This window comes from Ambystoma mexicanum, chromosome 6p, assembly GCF_040938575.1.
Source record: "Ambystoma mexicanum isolate Mex_15411 chromosome 6p, UKY_AmexF1_1, whole genome shotgun sequence".
Taxonomy (NCBI): domain Eukaryota; kingdom Metazoa; phylum Chordata; class Amphibia; order Caudata; family Ambystomatidae; genus Ambystoma; species Ambystoma mexicanum.
In genome coordinates, this window is record NC_090935.1 from 63,082,431 (window position 1) to 63,105,311 (window position 22,881).

Below are 22,881 nucleotides of genomic sequence, written 5' to 3' on the forward strand. Positions count from 1 at the left end.
CGGTTTGTAGTGGACAAGTAGGGCTTTACTGCGTTGATTATTTTGGTAGTTAGGGCTGCTGAGGAGGAGATGTAACTGACATGTCTGTCCATGGACAGGATAGAATCTAGGTATACTTCCAGTGTTTTTACAGCAGAGGAGACAGAGATTACCGAGTTCTCAATTAGGAAGGTGCGGTATTTGCTGTCTAGTTTGTTGAGGGTTTCTTTAGGTCCAACCAGTAAGATCTCTGTCTTGTCTCCGTTGAGACATAGGCCATTGGCTGCCATCCATGCCTAGATGATGGCATAAGTGTTTTGTAGGGTTTTTAGGTCTTGCTCGTAGTCACCAGTTAGTGGTAGAAGGATTTGAGTATCGTCGGCATAATTGGTGAACGTTATGACGAATTCTTCTAGGTCATTGAATAGCGGGAGTGTGAATAAGTTGTATAGTGTGGGGGAGGTGCAAGACCCTTGTGGAACTCCACAATTGATGGGGGAGGGAGTGGCTGACGCTTGGTCTGAGTAGACCCTCATCGCTCTGCCCTCCAGGAAGGATGAGATCCATGTTGTATCTTCATCCGAGATGTGAGCTGTATTGGTGAGGTGTGTCTTTAAGGTTTTATGGTTGACTAGGTCGAACACAGCCGACAGGTCAAGGAGTAGGAGGATGGCACATTTTCCTTTATCCATATTTTTTAGGAGTTGGTTCTTTAGGTCGAGTACCGCTGACTCTGTGCCATGGCGTGGGCGAAAACCGGACTGTCTCTTGCCTAGGATGTTGTGAGATTCAAGGTAGGCTTGTATCTGTAGATAAGCAGCCTTATCCAAGATTTTCAGCAAGAATGGCACTGTTGTAATGGGTCTGTAGTTGTTGGGTGAGTCTGGGTCTAGAGTCGGCTTTTTAGTAGTGGGCGAACCCAGGCTTCCTTGAGGGAGGAGGGTACTGAGCCAGTGGCGAATGAGGCGTTAATAAAGGTAGCGATGAACTGGGCTAGGGGCTCAGCGCAGTCTTTGATTATGTTTGCTGGACGAATGTCCCCCTTGCAGAGAGAAGGTTCTATGTGTTCCATGATGCATAGGACTTCAGGAGCGGTTACCTTTCTGAAGGTAAATGGCGGTGGAGGATTGTTGTTGTGTTGGGTAGGGTGTTTAGGGCTGGGGGCAATCTGCGTTTTGTGAGGAGACTTGGGTAGACTGTCAAGGTTGGCTTTGATTTTCTTTTGGAGTAGGTCTATTTTGTCAAGCATAGCCTTCTGGATGTCATTGCACCATTTCTCGTCTTTGACTGTTTGATGTTTGGATGCGGGTGGTATGACTAGTTCCTTGAAGATAGCGAATAGTTCTTTTGAATGTGATTGGGCATTGTCGATTCTAGTGTTGTATGTGTCAGCTTTAGCTTTGGCTATGGTGTTTTTGTATTGTTTAGCAATAGTTAGATATGAGTCGCGTAGTGGGGCGGAGGGACAGGATTGCCATTTCTTGAGTGCTTGTCTTTTGAGTGTTTTTAGGTCACGGAGGTCTTGGTTGCACCATGAGTTGGCGTGGAAGAGTTTTCTTGCTTTTTTTGTCCCTAGTGGGGCAATTGTGTCGATGATCTCTTTAATGGTGGTGGCGTACAGTTCGACTAGTTCTTCAGGGTTAATGGAGGTGGGTGATACTAGTGCTGAGACTTCTAGGAGTGGACACATTCTGTCTTTGGTGAGTAATTCTTTTGATCGGGCTAGGGCCGCTGGCATGGGAAGGTTTTGACTAATATATATCATATCACATCATATCATATCATATCTGACATGCACCCATTAACATCAAATGTTTCACATCTGTGTCTTCCAATGTCCCCTTTCTTACAGAGCCACGTGCAGAGAGGCCACGAAAAGTGGCAGAAGGACACTATCCAATATTAACAGAGATACAGCTGAGACTTGCTTGCACTCTGGAAAATTTGTCTGGATACCATCCAGATGGATTCAACAGGAGTGCCCCGAAGGAAAGGGCTCAAATTAAAAAGCTAAGCATGGCCCAACATCCTAAGACACCAATCATCATCCCAGACTTTGGAGTAGTACTCTGTGATCTAGGGTGTGAAAGGCAGGTGACAAATCACGCACCATCAAAAGAGTAGATTCATGCTCGTCAGAATTCATAAGCAGGTGCTCATAAGCATCTACTAGTGCAGGTTTGGTCCCTTGTCTCCCGATTGTCGTACACCAAGTACGCCAGAGGTTTCCACAAATTCATGCCACTGCAGCGGAACTACTTTATCAAGAACCTTCATGGAAACAGGTATATAATGACCATGTAAATCTGGATCTAGAGAGTGTGTTTTTGATAGTGAGACACTAAGGGGCTAAGCAATAGTACTAGTATTTACAGAATCATTTACCATGGTTACAAGGAATGGAAGGCTGGCGTCTATGCACTCTGAAATGAGCTATCCTGACAAGCAGTACGTCTGAGAGAGGTGATAAGAAGAGGTTATTCCTTAGATGAGACAGCTCTGAAATTGAAGGTGGGATAGGGGCTATTTTGTGGGTTTACAGAAAGGGATTTATGAGTCTTAGGTCAGTCCCTTAGGGTTCAAACTTCTATGTCTCTTAGAAAGCATAGCAAGCTGAATATCTTCAAGCCATCCATATGTGATAGGTTTGGGTGATAATTTATTTTCCAGAAGGCTGAAAGTTGGGAAGATATGTTTCTGGGAATCATGTTTTCACAAGGAGTTTGCATTTTGTCAATATGTGTTCACGATTATCACTATTGGATTGCTAAGGACTCATTCTCAGTAACCGCCCCTCTATCACTTGTCATTTATGCATATTCACTCTTGATCGACTATTGATGAAAGGGCCACTACCATTAGTGGCCATTAAGGAGATCTGCTTCTTGGTCATTTGTGAACAGGGCTTGTCCGGTACATCAACCATTTAGTGCAATGCCATACAATGTGTTTCTGAAAACCTCCTGGGATTTGTATGTTTTTCAGGTGCGCTGCCATAGCCCTATTGGTGGCATACCCTTGATATCTGCCTCTCATTCATTGGTCATTGATTCCTGGTCCTTTCATATGCTTTGTTTTGAAGCCACTCTTGATAAGTAAGCTTTGTGGAGACACACTCTCTCCCCCGCCCACTCCAACCTAGCTTTGATATAGCATCTAGCAGTTGTAGACACCAGGTGAAAGTGTTAACTAATGGGGCTCCTGCTGAACGTGCTGTGGTTCAGACACTACAACGCTGTAGAGCTTTTTAAAAAAAAACATGATATCTAATGTAGGGTCAACTCATTGTTTCCTTACAGTGGTTTTCCTGTTGGAATTTATAACACAAGCTCATCGGACGCTTGTCTGTATGTGGCCAAGAACTCTGCCTCCAACATACTTGTGGTCGAAGATCACCAGCAACTGGAGAAAATCCTGCAGGTGAGTTGTGCGCCTCTTTCCATCACTCGCTCTGCGCCATCTAAAGACATGGGTAAATATCTAAGCTACATAGTGGCTAAAGGCAGTGCTTGGCGCCTCCAGGGTGGGCTCTCCTAGATTGTCTTGTGTCAACTGTGAGAAAACAAAGGGTGTCTCGCTTGATAGTCCTCAGGGACTTGTCATCCAGGTGGCCAGGACACGGCCATCGCTTCTGGATCCAGTTCCTGGGGGTGGACCAGTGCGGGAGGATGACCTAGATGAGGGGTCTTCGGGAAGTGCGGGTGAGGCAGCCGATGGTGAGACACGGTATTCCCCCCTATTTTGTTTATCTGGCCCATCCTATTATTTAGGATTCTCTGAGGTCCCAACCCCCCGCCCCTCTTTTTGCACAAACACTGGGCTGAGGAAGAAGGTGACTGAGAGTAACAACATTAACTTTCACACATTGTACTGGACATGTCCCCCTAATCGGGTAAGGCAAAGTCAGGCACTTGATTCTAAGTAGATACACCTGATACCAATTAGCTCTCATGACACGAATAAAAGGCAGATCCTAGAGACACACTATGAGCAAGGTGGAACACAAGTACTAGCAGAACTTCCGGATAAAGGCAAACCTACTGGGGCAGAGCGACGGACCAAGGGACGAAAGCAGTGGGTCGAAACCTCCAAGAGTTCCCTACTGGAGGTTGTTGCCTCCGACAGGCTGCAACAGACATGTGGAGAAGGCCAGATCCCACACCAGAAGGCTGCATTGTGTTTCAAGGATGCCAGAAACTCTCCCGGAAGAACGGCAGAGTTGGGGAGGCAAGGCCAGGTCGTACTAACCTTGACCTGTGAATTGGAAATCGTAAAACCAAGAAAGAAACACACACAGCCGGTGAACTTTCTTGTGAGAGGTCTGAGCCTGACAGAGGGGGATCTACGTGAACTTTGTTGTGACGGGTCTGAGCCCAACAGAGGGGGACCTATGTGAACTTTTTGTTGAAACATTATTTGAAAGTCAGGAAAAGAGACTTTAACATGGAAGGCCAAGCGGGCCTAGATCCATATTTTGGAACTGTTTATTGTGTTGAAAACCGAATCAGAGTGTGTCATCCTGCCTACAGGGACAGCCTTACTCCATGAGGTTTAACGTGGGGCGGAGAGCTGATTCAACCACATTTATTCTTTTGAACACTGATTTTTCCTTTGCATACATTGCTCCTTTATACACCTTTTAGGTAAGAGATAGGCAGGCATTAGGTTTTGTTAGCATAGGCCATTTTGATTTGACGGACTCCACAATTGTACTCATTATGTCAGTGTCATACTTGTGATACCATACCTCCCCTACACGACACACAGAGTGCTTTCTCAAATGAGGTCATACACATTACAGAGGCATATCTGTCCAGAAGCTCTTGATGACATGGCAAAGTGACAGACTTTAGGTAAACTCAAACAGTATTTATTAGATGCCTTCCCCAGGACAAGTTAACCATTCCAGTTAACCATTCCTGTTCTTTGAGCAAGGTAAAATAATAATTGATCAGTCCTGAAGAAGGCAAGCTGTGGTGAATTAATATGGATTTCCAGACCCATTGTCCACCACAGGTTTATTTTACTTTATTGACAGAGTCCTTCTCAATAGCCATGAAAGATCCCGTTGGCTGAGAACTTCTTAATAGCCATGAAAGTTGCTGTTGACTGATACCTTCTCGATAACCATGAAAGCTCCCTTTGAGTGAGACCTTCCCAATAACCATGAAAGTTGCCCAACTCAATACACAGGGTAGCTCCATTGACTGGAACCTTCTCAGTAGTCATTAAAGTTCCTGTTGACTGGAACCATCTCTAAAACCAAGCAAGGTCCCCTTTAAGTGCACCCAACTCAATATCCATTAAAGCTTCTGTTGAGTAAGCCTAATTCAGTACCAGTGATATCACCCCCTTTGTCTTGGGAGAATACCCCCTTCACACAGGGAGAATATGCTCTGCACACACTTTTCAGTGTAGAATATTAATCGCCATGAACTTCACAAAATATCATTTTTTTAAAAGGTACTGCTAGTATGTTTGTGAAAGGAAATATTGTTTTTTGAGGGGACGAGGGAGTGGCTGCAGGTTAATGGGGAGCTTCAGGAGGGTGGCCTCCCGTATTTTGTTGCTGCTCTGAATTTAAAAACAGTGACAATTTAACCATGAAACATTTGTGGTTGAACAAATCGAGACTAAAAACACATTGAACCGCCTCGTCCACTGCAGATTGTCTCTTTCTGCCCTCTGTGGCACCAGCAACCGCTATACAGAACTCCAAGACTGTCATCAAAATCTCTTTCCATTTCACAGCACCTTCTAGCTCACACAATCATTCATATCTTTGCAGGGTTGGGACGTTTCTATCATGCCACCCTCTTCATACCCCTTTCTTAAGTCCTAAACTTACCCTACCCTTTGCTTCATCCTTGCCTGGCCTTGCCTCTAAGTGCCACTCTCCGCAACAGCGGCACTCATACCTGTGCCTAGTACTCCTGATCAGTAACTGAGCAAGCGGCTCTTGGCCTTTGCCCGTAGCCCCATTTGTGTGACCTGGGGTGTACCTGGGAAAGGGAATAGTCCCCAATGTTCACATTGATAGCCAGTATAGTTGTTTGTCTCCTACAGCTATAAATGAATCGTTGCCCCACCGCCTCCACCACATACCATAGATTTATCCTCTGCATCCTGACACAGAATTTCTTATCACAGCACATTTTTTTCCTCTTATTATTTCGCATTTCTGTGCCTTCTACACTACCCCGTTTTTATTTTGGCTTTTATTATATGTCTCTGCACTGGAGAGATGCCTCTAGCCCCACTCCTTTTCTTCTATTAAAGGCTATATTAAGATTGCTCGTAAAAAGAATGCTGTGACCAGATGGCCCGGCACTTCACATTCATATATCCTTGATTTGAAAAGAATGCCACGGCCAGGTAATCCAGCAGCCCTCAATCATATACCATTGATTTGACAAGAATGTCGTGGCCAGGTAATCAGGGACATCATTTCACCAAAATGCCAGGGGTAGCGGAAGTGACATCACACGACCCTTGACCCCTGATGACATCACAGGAAGTGATGTCATCTGACCCCGCCCAAAGTGATATCGCAGGACGAAATGGAACACAACCTTTCACCCGCTGACAAAACAGTAAATGAGATCACATAGCATTGTACACTACGAAAAATATGGTTACGATATCACTATAATGTGGTGTACATTTCATACAAGAATGGATCGCCATATGTTTCGTTAAGATCAGTGCACGTAGGCCCATATTGCTAAATTACTGTGAATGCAAGCAGACGTCCATGACCAAATGATAATGATGTATTATTATATAGCACTTACGCCTAAGCGCTTTATATAGAAAAAATGTACACCCAATATCACCCAACCTGTGTTGGTACTGTGATGCTGGAAATGCATCGGAGGGACAGGGCCTCCGTATCCTTGTCCTTTACTGCTTTTTATCGTGTGTTCTGTCGTGTTTTCCGCGCAGGAGTTCAAGTGGGACTCCTGGCGGTGCAGCTCTCTCTCTTTTGGTTTGGTGAACGGACCCGTGGTATACCCTTATGGCACCCATGGGTGGGGGTACAACCCTGTGCCCCTAGTGTATGTTTGTGGGCACCTGTGGGTGGCCCACAGAGCAGGGTATGGGCTGGTGGCAGCTCCATGCTGAAATCGACAGGTGCGCGGAGTATCCTCCATTTTGGGATGCCCCGGCCCTGCCATTGGGATCAGTTGATTCCGGATGGAAAACAAGATGGCCCCTGTGGCCTCTTGCTTTCTATTACCCATTACCTTGTTTTCCCAAAGTATTGGGAAGCCCTGACTCTGTCCATTCCCCCTGACTTGCTGTTGGATGGAAGTGCCATATATGGTGTTGTTGTGAAGGCCCGGCCAGACTAGCTGGAGCCTAACCAGTGATGTATGTTGTGGGTACCTCCTGTGGGTGGGACCCAGGTGAATAGAGTGTGTGACGAATATGCATTCTGTGTTGTGGATGTCTAGTATCTGGTGGTTGACACAATGACTAAGACATCCCTGCCCGAAACCGGTATGAATGCAGCTTTGAGTGTTGAATGGCTCGGTACTTGTCCCAATACACTTAACTTGTTGTGAGTGTCTGGAGAGAAGTGAATGGCCTGAATACCTCGTGTGCCTGATTGGCTGCCTGCCTGCATGAATGCCCTTAGTCATGATTGGATGCTTGACTGTGACCCAGCGGAATGAATGGGAGATCAACAGTATATCTGGGGACCTCTCACTGCTAGGAATCGTGTTCAGAAGCTGAAGTCCACTACGACGAGTAACTGGAGTAACTGACGCTTGACATTGAAGCCTTGCTGGACGAGAAGAATTGCTGTTGCTCTCCTTCGCAATCTGAAAGCTGCTGTGCCTCCAAGGACTGACCCAGAGAGGACCTGGTAAGGCGCCCTCTTCCCGAGCTACGAGGGACCATTGTGCACAGCTGATCTTTGCCAACGCTCCCTGGTAGACAGACCTTCGACATGCTGCCGACCCGATACGGGGACTGCTGCGGAACTCCAAGGAAAAGCACTCGGACTGTTGTCCGCCACTGTCGACGACCGCTGTCGCCGACTGGAGCTGCCGTGCTCCCGTTTGCCTAAGAACATCAATTGATCATCGGACGCTCTCGTCTGCATCGTCACCCGCATGTCTCCCGCTGGAGAAGGCCCGACCGTCGAGGCGCGCCGAGGAGCATCCACTAGTGGGTTTCCCGCCACCTAAAGACCACAGAGACGCCGACGACTCGACACCCTTTGCTGGGCCCCAGTTCTTCATCATCTCTTTGCGGTCCGGAACTATCGTCACCGAGGTGCCCCGCACGCCTCTTCCTTGCAAGACGCCAACGCTCTGTCGTCGACGAGCACTGCTAGGAACGAAGCTGCCACTTCCCTGCCGAAGTTCAACCTGTTCACCATCAGACGTTCGACGACCCGTGACTCCCGCCTTAAAGGGAGGGCACTCAAGAAGGGCCGTTGATTCCCCGACACCGAACGCCAAGGTCCTCGACACCTCTCGACGATCCGTGGCTCCTGCCTTAAAGGGAGTCACTCAAGAATCAGTCGACGCATCGTCGGAGAACTCTACTCCACCAGGTACATTGGGGGGGTAAAACCTTAATAGGAAGAAGTGAGACTATTGAACATATGGACTGGGCTTGTGCTATATATCTTTATTTACAGGTTGCCCAGGTGGGGGGATCTCCACACAGAACTGTGCCTAGCGGTAGGGGTCAGCATTCTGCCTATTGTTTCAACCATCTTACGTTCCTGCCTATCTCTATTGCTGGTTTACTCGTTTTTGATTTGTGTGACATTTTAACCGTACAGTTGATGCACTTTAATGAGAATCGATAATCTTGGTGGTACCACTTTAGAATTGTATATATTTATCATTATTGACTTCAGAGTACAAAGTGCGTTATTGTGATCGTGTACATACATTTGAATATTAATTATATAAAGACTGTGTTTTCAGTAATACAGTGTGTGGACATTCCTTTGTGGGGGTTCGGGGACTACACTGTACTGAAGAACCATCCTGCATCACCTCCTGAGAAGCTAGGACTTGATTGCTCGACCACGTACCAATAATAGAGAATCTTGGCTGGGATCCTCTGTGCCTCTCCTCTACCATATAGAGAGCGGAAGTACAGACACTCCCTACCAGTCTTTACAGGTACTCATTTATCGACCTCAGAAGGATGAAAGACTGAGTTGAGGCATTTAAGAACAGACTAAATCAGTGACTCACCCCCCGAAGTGTGACTGAAATAAACCTTTGATGAGTCTAGCGATTATTGTATAGAATTCCAGAAAGACTCATTATTTGGTATTCCTATTCTTTCTTATTTAGGGTCAGTGCTGAAAGTGTTAGACTTGTGGCACTCCTGTTCTTATTTTTCTTCTTTTTTTTAAAGGGGCCTGAACAAGAAAGCTAGCCACCCCAGAAGTAAAGAGCCGCACGGTGCTGGCCACAGCCCAGTAGCTTGCATTACCAAAAAAAAAAAAAAAAAAAACGTTTTTTTTCATTTTTAAGACAGAGGTCGCAAGGGAGACCACAGAGGTCGCAAGGGAGACCGCAGAGGTCGCAGTTGCGACCTCTGGCGACCCCTAAATGACTTCCCTGCAGGTGATCCGGCACCCCTCAATCGTATACCATTGATTTGACAAGAATGTTGTGGCCAGGTAATCCGGCTCCCATCAATCATATGCCATAGATTTGACAAGAATGTCGTGGCCAGGTAATCCGGCCCCCATCAATCATATGCCATAGATTTGACAAGAATGTCGTGGCCAGGTAATCCTGCACCCCTCAATCATATACCATTGATTTGAAAAGAATGCCGTGGCCAGGTAATCCGGTACCCCTCAATCATATACCATTGATTTGAAAAGAATGCTGTGCCAGGTAATCCTGCACCCCTCATTCATATAACATTGATTTGAAAAGAAGGCTGTGGCCAGATAGTCCTGCACCCCTCAATCACATGGCATTGATTTGAGAAGAATGCTGTGTCCAGGTAATCCAGCACCCCTCAATCATATGTCATGGATTTGAACAGAATATTGTGGCCATGTAATCCGGCACCCCTCAATCACATGCCATTGATTGACCCAGTACCCCTCATTTCTAGAACCTTGATTCCCATCTACTCAAAGGCCGGGGGTCAAATTTCATAACAATATTCAGTGATGTTTGCTGTTCATTTTTGACCACTTCAGTACACAAATGTCAACCCATCATTTGAAGGCATTTTCTCTGGATTTGCTTCATATTTATTAGATGTCTGTGTTGGGCTTCTGCTATTTGTCTTGTTTCTTCATAAATGGAAGACCCTGTACTGCAGATGATTAGAATTGTTTTGTAATGTTGTGCTGTATTTGTGAGGCATTTTATATGCTCCTTGCATGTTTCGTTTAGATAGAGGAGCAGCTTCCCCATCTGAAGGCCATCGTGCAGTACCGGCATGAGCTGAAGGAGAAGAGACCCAACCTGTACACGGTAAGACAACCTCCCCGCCCCAAGTGCAGGAACGGAAGGAGAAGAGACCCAACCTGCACACGGTAGGACAACCTCCCTGCACCAAGTTCATGAGCTGAATGAGAAGCGACTCAGCCTGCACACAGTAAGACAACCTCCTCGCACAAAGTGCATGCACTGAAGGAGAAGAGACACAACCTGTACACAGTATGAGTAATACAGTGACACCATCCTCCCATCCATTGCCAAGTGCAGAATTACAAAAGACAAGCTGCACAAAAAGGGTGTGGTGAGTAGGACAGCGGCTCTTAATAAAATAAGACCATCCTTGTACACAATGTACATTAAGCAAACTAGCCCAAGTGGTGAATTCTTGAACTGCTCTTGACCTTCTTTTGGAGAGAAGGTCAATACTTTCAGGACCCCTGAGACTGCTGTGCATTGTTGAATCCCGACCTCTCCGACCAGACTCGAGCATTTGGATTCCTTAGACCGTGTACGTTCAATACTCCTTTCCTTTCCCTGATGACTTTTTATCTTGTTCTAAAACTTGCTTTGGCCTCAGCTGGCCATCCACTCTAGCTGGCCATTAATTCAATCGGTAATTTTTCAGCGTCGTCTGAAAGTTGGTAAAGAGAACGGTGGGCAACATATTGCTGTGTAGTGTTGGGTTTTGGATTTGTATAAGTCTACATCAGTAGTTTCTTTGTTGTTTTCTTCCTGTGGGCATTCATTCAATTAGATTCTTCCTAACACATTGCAGTGTTAGGTGACCACAGACCACACATCGGGTGTTGCCAACCGATAGCCCTATGCTGCACTCCTAATGGGATGCAATCCCCAATATGTTTCAGTAGCCAGTTGTGAAATGGGGTTTCCAAACAAACGGAAGACACCTTTCGCAGTGGTGTGTGTGAGACTCTTAGAGAGAAGGGGTAATGCAATGTTAATTTGCGTTCATTATATACACTAGCTGTGTCCTTAAATAAAGGGATGTCCACCTGGTACAGTATAATCTAGAGCCACCAAGATCAATTACAATTACAATACAGGTGCACAACATATGTTCTTTATATAGCAAAATATATTCAAACAACTTACAAACATAGATGAATGGTAAATCAATTCAAATCCAGGTCTCATAAATACAGTTGGATAAGGTATCGTAATCAAAGCTATAGAATCACATCAAAAAACAACCTAATGGTCACTTAGATTTATATATTCAGCAAAACCCTTAGTTCAATGCAAATGTACAAAACATACAACAATTCAGATACAGAATTCACACACAATGTGTATGTGCTACAGCAGTATGGGTAGTCGAATCTCTTCTGCTCTGTCTTTTATCCTAAACACTCCTAGATGTAATAAAGTGCCAACGCGTATCGGATTCCGATGAATCCATCTTCAGGGCAGGATATGTAAAGTTCCTTCAGCTGATTAAGGATTTTCCTAGGGAAATGTAAATAGACTAATTAGCTCTTGGAGGATTGTAGATAATTTGGGATGGTTTGGGATGGTGCTTAACAATCAAAGGCACTAACCTTGGAGTTGAAGTTATGGGTCAATCGCTTCAACCTGTATAGCAAGCGAAAGGGCATTTCAGCTAAAATGAATCTGGAATGTTACACTCTGAACAATTAGTAAAGAGAAAATATTAATATCACTCACCCGGTCCAGAGGCGTTCCTAACTGTGTTTGAACACCACCCCGGGTGAGTGATATTAATATTTTCTCTTTACTAACTGCTCAGAGTGTAACATTCCAGATTCATTTTCACCTCACCTTCGTATTCATTCATCCACCCCTCCTGTGACCACTCTGCCTTCTTTCTCTCCAACATATCCCACCTCTGTCTAAGCATGTCTTTGTGCATTAACACATGTACATGAAATATGTTGTATATAAACCAGTCAAACAGAATTGGCTTTCTCAAAGCATGTTATTCTCCTGATCACTTTTTATTGGTTGTGGCATCTGTTATGCGTTTTAACTTGTTTAACTCTGCTTTGTGAAGGGGCTCCATTGCCTTTTTCTCCTGTCTTGTGCTATCCTGTGACTCCCACTCACTGCCAATGGGCACGTCAGGAACTCCCGCAGTGCCACTGCTTTGCTAGTACTGACGCGTGTGTGTGCTTATCTCCAGGACTTTTGGTAGCCAGCTTTGAAGACTGACTGCACGCCTCCCCCGGCCATGCAGAAAACCAACCTCTGTACATGATGCTGAACTGGAAGGCCTGCCAATGGCATGTACTGAACTCTTATACTTCTACAGCTGGCTATGGGAAAGGTGTTAGTGCTGAATTTATAACTGCACGCACCCACTAGAAAAACAATATGGCAAGTTCCAAAAAAGCAGGAAACAGCCAGGACTAGATGAGACTCTCTGTAGGAACCTGGAGCACTGTCGAGAGTTGATGGGATGTCAAGGTTATGAGACTCCCTACTGCTGCAGTGAAGTACTCTGAGGCCAGATTATGGAGACTAAAAAAGAGGACCCGCTGTATTTTCCCAAGTCATGTGATGCCAACGCCCTGACTATCCCACGTGATCTCTGTCTGTGTAGACCACCGTATACAATACCTCCAACTGACTGGAGGACCTTATAAAAAAGCATGTCTCCCTACAGTATGCTAGCATGGCCCACTCCAACTTGTTTTTAAATTGACAGCATCTACTGTACACTGCTTAAAGTCAACTTGACACTTGTTATGTCTCGGGGGGATAGCTCAGGGGCAACGTGCTCACCTTGGAAGCAAGACGACACGGGGTCCGCGCTTAGGAACCTCTGGGTATTAAGCGTATTATTAAAAAAACATGTTTTCATTAATTTATAGTGTAATTGGTTAGTGTAAACCTTAAACACTTACACAAATTCATCAAACAAATAACATCAATTCTTATCACATTACATCAAATTTAATTACAGCACAATCATTTCATTTTTAAATAACTATATCATTTCCATAGCAAAACACAGAAATCCAGTGTAAGTACAAATATAAAAATAAAAGCTCCATACAATGCCAATCTAATTTAAATACATCACTTTTTAGTCAGGAAGATGAGCACCCTTTAACACATCTTAGAAATAGAGAGCCATCTGCCAAGGTATGGCATCATTTCAACATGTACACCATTACTCTAACATAAAATATCACACAATATATACTTTTTTATGGATACAATTCTGAGAGAAGTATTGCATTTGGAAGTGGGAACTTATCTGAGACAACAATAATATCCTCCATTTACATAATCCAAACATATTTCACAACCTGCCATTTTCAGGTATTACCTCCCATTTTTTCAAAATAGTTTTCCATACGTAGTAAGCGGCAGCCACATGCATAAGAGGATCTGCCATATAGAGGCTTGACCCAAAGTGGTCAGATGCAATCATCGTAAAATCATGTGTCAAGTCCTTATATCCTCTACAGTACATTTCTAGCAGTTTGTCACAATTTGTTAGGAGGTGTGTAGCCGTTTCCACCTCCATATAACACAATCTGCACACTCTTTTCTCTCTGGGTATACCTATCCAGCCACCCAAAGACTCATAACAGGGTAGAATGTTAAATCTCAAAAGAGTGATGAACCTAGACAATTCCCTGTTGTTTACCTTTAATAGGGAACTGCAAGGCTTAGAAACTGCTATTCCTTGGCAACAGTATTCAACAAACCGTTTCTTATTTCCAAGCAGCTGTACATTTTTGCAAGTATCCCAGTGTATTGCTTTTCTTTTCAAAGTTTTAATCAGGTATCTCGTACCCACAAATTTAAGGGATAAGCTTAAGTTAATATCTTTGAAGAAGCTAAGCGAAGTGTTCGATAAATCTTTCAAATATACATTTTTATTTTCTCTCAGACATGCATCTTCCTACCAATTTTAGCAAATTGTCATCACTAGAGCTCTGCGATAAGATCTTAATATACAACTTACAACAATTTATTTTCCATACAGTTGTTAAAGAAGTGAATCTCAATTCACATCTGATTGCTTCAATCGAGGTGGATTTGGGTAATCTCAATGCGGGTCTCCACAATTTACCTTCACTTTTACCCAGATTCACGGGGAATCTCGATGCCAAAGTCTCCAGAGCATATAAGGCACCAGGAACTATGCAACTCTTGCATATCTCAAGCAGACCCTCCACTGAGTGCCCTCCCTTTAATGCCATGTATGCCCTAATCACGTTCCATTTTTTAGATACCTTCTTTTCTGTCATCTCGTGATAATGTTTACGAGGTGGGTTTTCACATACTGGCATACTGTAAAGAAAGTGCATTCTTCGATAAATGAACACCACCTCTGATTGTTTAGGTGTGTTTATTTCTATTTTGTTTGTGGGTTACAGGTACAAGAAGAAGTTAATGTAGGTCCGGAGGAAACATCGACCAGCCCCCGTGTTCCCTCTCCAACTGTCATTTCCCGTAACCCTCACACCATCCACATTCTATCCATACCTTAGATTCCAGCATGAATGACATCACATTACAGGAACACTGTGACTTTTATACCCACACCACACACAGGGAAAATGTGTAGACACATCACTACATATCTCCCCCTCATACAATATTGAAATAACTAGAAAGTCAACTATATGTCACCCCAAAAATCTACTCAACCTAAAGTTTGAACTCCAAAAGCTTCCCATCACTTGTCACCACAAATGTGACACTAATGCTCAAAACCACCTCACAACTGCGGGCCCTGCAGCTAACCACAACAAAGGGTACTAGCCCCTCACTAGAACATCTGTCTAAACCATGCACCTCCTACTACCCCAACTGCTATGATTCCCTAATACTCCAAACGCGCACCCCAACTTGCTAAAGAAAACAACTCTTAACAAGTCAAGGATCCCACTCAGATTCCCAGTAATTTAACGTGATCCCAAAGACAAGAGATGGAGAAGGCAATTTCAAATGTCAAAACCTCTAACCCCTTCTCCCACTATGTCTAGAGAAACACCCTACTGTACTCCTAGAATGTCCTACATTCAATGAACTGAACTCTAAAAGGAATCTAATCTATTCCCTATATGCCCACAGCCGAACTCCTGTTTCCAATCACTTAAAATCGGATTATGTCTTTAAATCCCCTACTGTGGCCTGAGCCGGATTTTTCAGATCCCTACGCCATTACCTGGGATGAACTTATAACCTTAAATTCCCCTCTGTGGCATCAGCCGGATTTCCCAAATCCCTACACAATAACATGGGCTGAACTTATAACCTTAAATTCGCCTCAGTGGCCGGAGCTGGATTTCCAAAATCCCTTTTATGATAACATGGGCTGGATTTAATTCCTTAAATCCACCTCCCAGGCTGCAGCCGGATTTTCAGAATCCCTTTTACTATAGCATGGGCTGATTCCTTAAAACCCATGAGGTTAGAGTACTTAACCTCCTAAACATAAACGCTCCTAACCATAACTCAACAAAACATTTTGTAACCAGTCCATAACTATTCAATTCCACAAATTCCCTCGCATTTCCCTTCACTTACAGTTAATGTACGAAATTCCGTGTTACATTAACATTGCAATTGAGCAATAGTATGTTTACAGTCTGTGACTTTCTCGATGAAAAAAATAGGTTAAACTTTAACATACTTCAAATAGTGCATAAATTGCTCGAGGATTCGGTGACAATTTACTAGGATTTCAAAAGCATAACATTGGTTACTGTGTGCACACTAAACCACTGTGACCTGGCTAAATTGTTAATCTATGAAAGCCACGTCACTCTTCCACACTCACCTTCAGATTACACTGCCTACACACTCTCAAACATGTCTTGTAATACCTTATAAACAACAGCAACAGATATAACACTTCTCAGATATAATTAGTATTCTCTATCATAGCATGACAATTCCTTGAAAATTTTTTTAAAAATCTGGATCCATAGCATGACAATTCCTTGAAAATTTTTTTAAAAATCTGGATCCAATTCTTGCAAAACAATTTCGGAAGTGTCCCCTTCTTCACCCAACAACTCTCCACAAGACCTACAGTGTCCCCAAACATTTTCCCAATGAAGTTTAAATTCATTGGAGGCACTTAAACACCCATTGCACAGAGCAACTCCCCTTTCTCTGTAAATCCAATAGTTCCCTGGACACTTGTATCTTCCAACGTTATTAACATTGCCCATTTCTCTCACCGGGTAACACGTTGGTTCTTCTACACTTACGTCCGGCACCCCTCCAGTGATTATATGCTGCTTCGCAGTTTCCTCATGTGGATCAGCATGACAATGAACCTTTTCAACTCCACCGCCATTTCCACCATGTGCTTCTTGAAGTGCCAGTCTGCTCCTTTTTCCATAATAAAAAACACTTGCGACGACATCGTGCGGTACTAGGGTTCTGCCATCCAACCCTAACTCCCGTGTTGTTGTTGGCGTCCTCTTCCAAATGCGACGCCTTCGCGCTTTCCTTCCGTTTCCCCAATGACGCACTCTTCCTTCTATTAGATAAAAGGACCTGGTCTGCGCCTCTCGTCTCGAGAGCACGTCCAACCCCTGTGCTCTTGCCGACGTCATCACAACTCAGGAGAACACACGGCTGAGCAGAACACTCGACCAACCGTCACACTGGCCACCTGTATGCCTCTTGTGCGCCAAAAAGTTGCCGCCCCCAATCCTTTGCACACGCCTCGTGTACCTCAGACTATTCAAATAAAGTGAGGCAATTTCTTTTGGCAACCACTACTTGTACACGCCTTGTGTAAAAAATGTTGTCACTGTCCCCCAGGTTCCTTTACACGCCTTGTGTAGACTGAGTCCCCCTACACGCCTTGTGTAGAATGATCTGCTTCCACAACCTGGGTCCCCTTACACGCCTTGTGTAAAACTAACAGTATCAGCTACCCAGGCTCTTTTACACGCCTTGATGAAACAAACTGCTTCACGCCTTGTGTAAACAAATTGGGCTTATCGACAACAGTTCCCTGCACACGTGTGTGCGCTGCTAAAAGGTTAACTGCTGCGTACAAAACAGCTCTGCGTTGTCGCCCAGTACCCAGACTCAAAATAAAGAGCATTCGCTCACCTGGGACCCCTTTCGGGGGGCTGGTAGATGTTCTCTTCAGTGATAATTCCAGTGATTACTCCCGTCGGCGAGCGGCAATCTCAATTAATGCGCCTTGCACACATTCACCAGATTATCTTTAAACTGTTTACTGACCACTTAAAGGGATGGTCTAGTAAACATTTTTATTTAAAAAATAGATAGGCAACATAAAAAAAAAATACTAGCATTCTCCGTTTTAAAACTTCCTATGTAAACTTTTGAGCTATTCAAGCTCAAAATTCGCAAAAGCAAGCACATGGGCGCAGCCATTTTGTGAAATGGAGGCCCTCCTGTGCTGGCTTTTGCTTTTGCGGCACTAATGAAGGAAAAGCCAGCCAGCTGTAGTAAACAAAGGCTACCGCTGGGTGGCTTTCCCTTCATTAGTGCTGTAGGCGGAGGACGGGGACCGGAGACCAGAGCAGGAAAGCTGCAGCTGAATCTCGGTAAGTGCTATTTATTTATTTTTTAAAAATAAGCACTAGCTGCGTTTTTTTTTCTAAGTTTTCCGGGCTGGAGATAAAACCACAGCTTTAAAAACGTTGTATTTATGTTTGCGGTCACTTTTGAAGCGACCGCAAACATAAATACAACGTTATTGTGTTGGAAAACGCTGTGGTTTTTCTTTCCAAGTTTCTCAGGCTCCTCCGGCTCGGAGGAGCCTGAGAAACTTGGAAAGAAAAACCGCAGCGTTTTCCAACACAACCGCGTGTGTTTCTGCCTGCTGTGGCTATCACTTTGGGAGCACCGGAGACCCAAAGTGAAAGCCACAGCAGGCAGAAACACACGCAGTTATGTTTACATGCCGCGTAGTGTTTCTACCTGCAGCTGATTTCCCATTTGGGGCTCTTGAGCTCCCCGTGTTTTCCAGCCGGAGCTGCGTTCGTTTTTGGTGTCCAGTTTCCTGCCTCGCCGGATCGGGGTTTTATTTTGCATCCTGCCTCACGTGGAGATCCCTATTGCATCCTGCTCCCCGGGCTTCGTTGGCATCGCGGTTGTTTCCAAGCGTGGTCCAGGAGTACAGTCGTGTGGATTTCTCGGGAGTTCCTGCCGCTGCGGGTTTCGGTTCCAGCCGGGACAATTAAAGGTACGTAGTATGGTTGCACGGCTCGCGGCGGGTGGGTCAACGGCGAGCGCCATGGCGGCCGCGGAATACAAGGCATTTAGGGGTGTATAGTGGTAGTGGGGTGGGAGGCAGGGGATAGTGAGGTTAAAAGTAAGGGTGAAAGGGGTATAACCATCGTAGGGTGCGATGCGCGTAAAGAGGGCAAGAGGGTGTCACAATATGTTTTCACGGGAACGGACGAGAGCGCGGGGTGGAAGGAGGGTTCACGCATTCGAACGGGATAATAATGCATATGGTGTTTTGCTATGAAGGCGTGTGGTTGGGCGCGATGATGGGGCGTGGGAGGGGAGATTTAAAGAAAAAGGCATAATATAAACAAATCGTTGTTTGTTGTGTGGGAGGGGGCAAACCACGGCGAGGGGGATGCATTGGTGGAGCGCAAGATGGCGCCGCAATTTTCGCGGGAACGGTTGGGGACCGAGACCGCGGGGTGGAGGGAGGGTGACCGCATTTGAACGTGGAAATAACGCACATGGTGTTTTGCTATGAAGGGGTTTTTGTTGCATGCGATGATGATGCGTGGGGGGAGGGGGGCTTAAAAAAATAAAAAAAAAAAAAAAATGCATAGCCCAAACAAATCGTGTTTGTTGTGGGGGAGGGGGCGTACCACGGTTAGGGGGATGCATTGGGGAGTGCAAGATGGCGCTGCAAGTGTCGGGGGATCGGCGGGGGACTGAGGTGCGGCGGGGAGGATAATGCATATGGTGTTTGGCTACTTCGCTATGAAGGGGTTTTTGGTGCGTGCGAGGGGGCGAACCACGGTTAGGGGGGTGCATTGGGGAGTGCAAGATGGCGCCGCAAGTGTCGGGGGATCGGTGGGGGACTGAGGTGCGGGGGGAGATAATGCATATGGTGTTTGGCTACTTCGCTATGAAGGGGTTTTTGGTGCGTGCGATGATGGTGCGCGGGTGGGGGGGGGAGTTTAAAAATGCATAGCCCAAACAAATCGTTGTTTGTTATGTGGGGGGCGAACCACGGTGAGGGGGAGGCATTGCATCGGGGGCGGTTGGGGACCGAGGTACGGGGGGGAGACATCGCTTTTGGGTAGCATGGTGTGCTTGCCGGCCAGGTCGTGGCGCGTGCAAATGCAGGGTGTTGGTGGGAGAGCGGGTATGGGAGGCCTCATGCTGTCGCGGAGGACGGCGGCCTTGGGGGTTAGTGGAGGGGTCGAAGTGGGGATGTGGCGCCTGCCTGCATGTTTTGACCTAGGGGTGGGCGGTGCTTGCTAGCGTTGGGGGTAGTGAGGATGTTTTCCCAGTACACCATTGTGGGTGCAGTGGGTTTTTGAGGGCAGGTCAATCGTGTTAAGTGAAGCTGTGACCGTGGGTCGCGTTACATTTCTGGTTTGAATTAATGTGAGGGTTGGTGTAGAGGGGAAACGATGCCGTGCCCATTTTTCGGTGCTGTATGGACGGGTCCAAGAGAGCAGTGATAACTTAAGAGAACATTGCTAATTTTGGGAAAAGAGGGATATGTAATGTGTACCCTAGGACGTTCTCGCGGACTGCGAAAAGTACGCGGTGGGTGGCGGGCCGCACTGAACGATGGTCTGCTGAATGGTGAAGGCTCGGCACGGGTGGTGCCTTGCGACTTGAGCGTTAGGGTATTGGTTTTATCGGGCAGTTATGTTTGGGGGGTTTTGCATCGACTCCAGCAGGCACTGCGGAAGCCCCATCGGCATTCGCATCACTGTATTTAATGGTCACCTTTGAATGCCCGCCGCGCTGTCAGGCTCATACTGAGTGCCGGCGCGGGGGCGCCATTGCACTCAGCAAGTTTAAATGAGATCGGAGCAGTGGGGTTAGTCTTGCGGGCGCCCTTGGCTCTTGGTTTCTCCCCTTCCGGCTTTCGGGCCGGCGCCTTTGCCTGGATGGCCTTCCCCGGGCGGGTGGCTAAGCCGCAAGACACCGCTGCGGGGGGTTGGTGGCGGGGTTGCTCGTTCGGGGGGGGTTTTCCGGGTGGAGGCGTTGGTTTGGCTCATGCGGGACCAGGGTTCGGGGCGTAGGCGGGGGGTGGCGTCCGGCGCGGGGTATTATGGGGGGGGCTGCCTCTCGAGCAGGGGGGCGCAAAACCCTACGTTGTGAATGGCCTGTCTGGTGTGAAATTAAAGGTTTTCCTCGACAACATGTATTATTATGGTATGCATTTCACAATTCATCATACAAGAGGATGCTATGAGGTGGTACTTGTAACGCGCTTATACACAAGTGTTTCAGGGCGCAATGCAGTGTCGGATCGTAGTACATAGAAATGCTCGGGCTTCCTGATTTATTAAGCTAGTTCATGACATTCACTTGCAGGTTAAGCAAATGAAGGGCCCCCTTTTCATCCAGATAGCAACAGGCCGGGAGGAGGGCTAGGGGCGCGGCGGTTAGAAAGTCCTTGGGGGGTACGGCGAAGGTCACGGAACAACACCCGGCGCATTAGATAGACAGTGAGCCCCCCCCCACACCTCGCCGGTGGGGGTGGTTCACGCGGGGCACGGGGTTGAGCATTTAATACAGGATTGATGTGCATCTGAGAGACTTCAACATTTGTTTTACCAGGTCAACATGTCGGTACACACAAGTACTAGTAACACAGGGCCGGACGTGGTCGAGCTCGTACTATTCGAAGATGGCCAGACTTTGGAGGAAGTGGCCGGACCATCAACCACGGGGCGAGGGATGGATGCACAATCTTGGGCTGAATTTTTAGCCCTTACCGAGGTTCTGGGGTGGCAGGCGGCCATGGCGAGGATGGGGGGTCCAACGCTCAACAACGCAGTCATCAGTTCGGGACGCAACACGGAAGGGGGCAAAACCGTGCCGGAAAACAGGGAGGTGACAAACGGCGAAGGGGTCGGGGCCCCGGATAATGCACCCACCGGGGGTGGCCAGGAGGGGTGCCCCCCCCGGAAGCGCACGGCGAAGACAAGTGGGGGCCCGCATGTGAAGAAAACTAAAAGGGACTTAGAGGAGGAGCTGGCAGCGTTAAAAGCAAAAATGGGGGCGACACCGGCAGCACCTGGGATCGCACCGATAGTGCCGTTGCCGGCCCAACCACCTGCCGCTCCCCCCAAAGTGCAACCTAAAGGAACAACAAGGCCAGACCAAGGTTCGCTGCCAATCATGGTGCCTGCGGGCAACGAGGGTGAGTCAGAATTCATTCAAAAAATTGTAAAGGCAGTATTGGCAGCGCAAGGGGCAACGGGCACACCGGCCCCCATGGCAAACAAGACACCGGGGGCAGACACTACGGGGGCTAGCAGGGTGTGGCGGGGGGGGCGACGTCACAGCTGGGAACATACCAGCTAACACCATTGGGAGCACCGAGGCAGGGGCCCCTAATACTAAATTACCACCGGCAACTGGGGGTAATTACTCAGCATGGCTTTTGCCGGAGTGGGTGAAGCAAGAAATTTGGGAGGGCAAGTTCATCGACATTTTGTCACTCCTTGAGCATGAAACCAAAGGGAATGACACACTGCGGGGAACTGGGGGGAGGGAATTGGCCAAGGCCAGAAAAAGAGTAAGGCCGGCGGAGACGCTGGAAAACTGGCTCACGGCTTTCAAAATATTGTCCCAAACTATCAACCAGAAGGACCCCGACATGGGCCCACACCTGATGGCATACAGGGCTTGGGTGATACACGAATATAACCAACAGGGCGGAAATGAATGGTTTTTAAGGGACCAGCGTTTCCGTTTACATATGGAACACGACCCAAAGCTAAAATGGAACCATAAGTCGGTGGAGGATTGGTTGGAGTCCTCCAGTGGGACAGTAGAGCAAGCAGATGGGACAATCATGCTGGCGGGAGGGCGCGTCAATCCCTGGACGGAGGTGGGGGGGGTACGCCCGGCAGAAGGGGTGGGGCAGAACAGCCCAAGCACGGCCCCCAGACCGGCGGCACCTAGAGAGGGTCGGACGGAAACGGCAGCCTGGGCCAACAGCTGGGGGACACAACCGGTCCGGGGTAGCACGGGCACGGTACTGTCGGCCGCTCCGGAAGGAATCCCCAGAGCAGCAGGGGCTGGGCGATTGAACACTGGGGCCCTAAGGTCACAGCCATTTTGCAGATTTTACAACGAAGGAGTATGCAACTGGGGAGCAACTTGTAAGTTTAGGCATGCCTGCGCCACCTGTGGCCACAATGGTCACCCGGCGCGCTGGTGCAGGAATAGGCCCGCTGCAAATGACCCGCAAAAATGAGCACTGGGATGGGCTTGGAAAGGATATTTCCTGGTCATGGGG

At 46.9% G+C, this 22,881-nt stretch overlaps 1 protein-coding gene across 2 annotated transcripts in view; it reads left to right on the plus strand.

Moving 5' to 3' along the window:
- The window catches only part of LOC138511215 (long-chain-fatty-acid--CoA ligase ACSBG2-like), a 531,477-nt gene that overhangs the window by 190,975 nt on the left and 317,621 nt on the right, over positions 1 to 22,881 (plus strand). For both annotated transcript variants that reach the window (XM_069626743.1, XM_069626744.1), the window contains exons 4-5: positions 3,279 to 3,399; positions 10,377 to 10,457. In XM_069626743.1, coding sequence (XP_069482844.1) covers positions 3,279 to 3,399; positions 10,377 to 10,457 — 202 coding nt within the window. The remainder of the gene's footprint in view (positions 1 to 3,278; positions 3,400 to 10,376; positions 10,458 to 22,881) is intronic.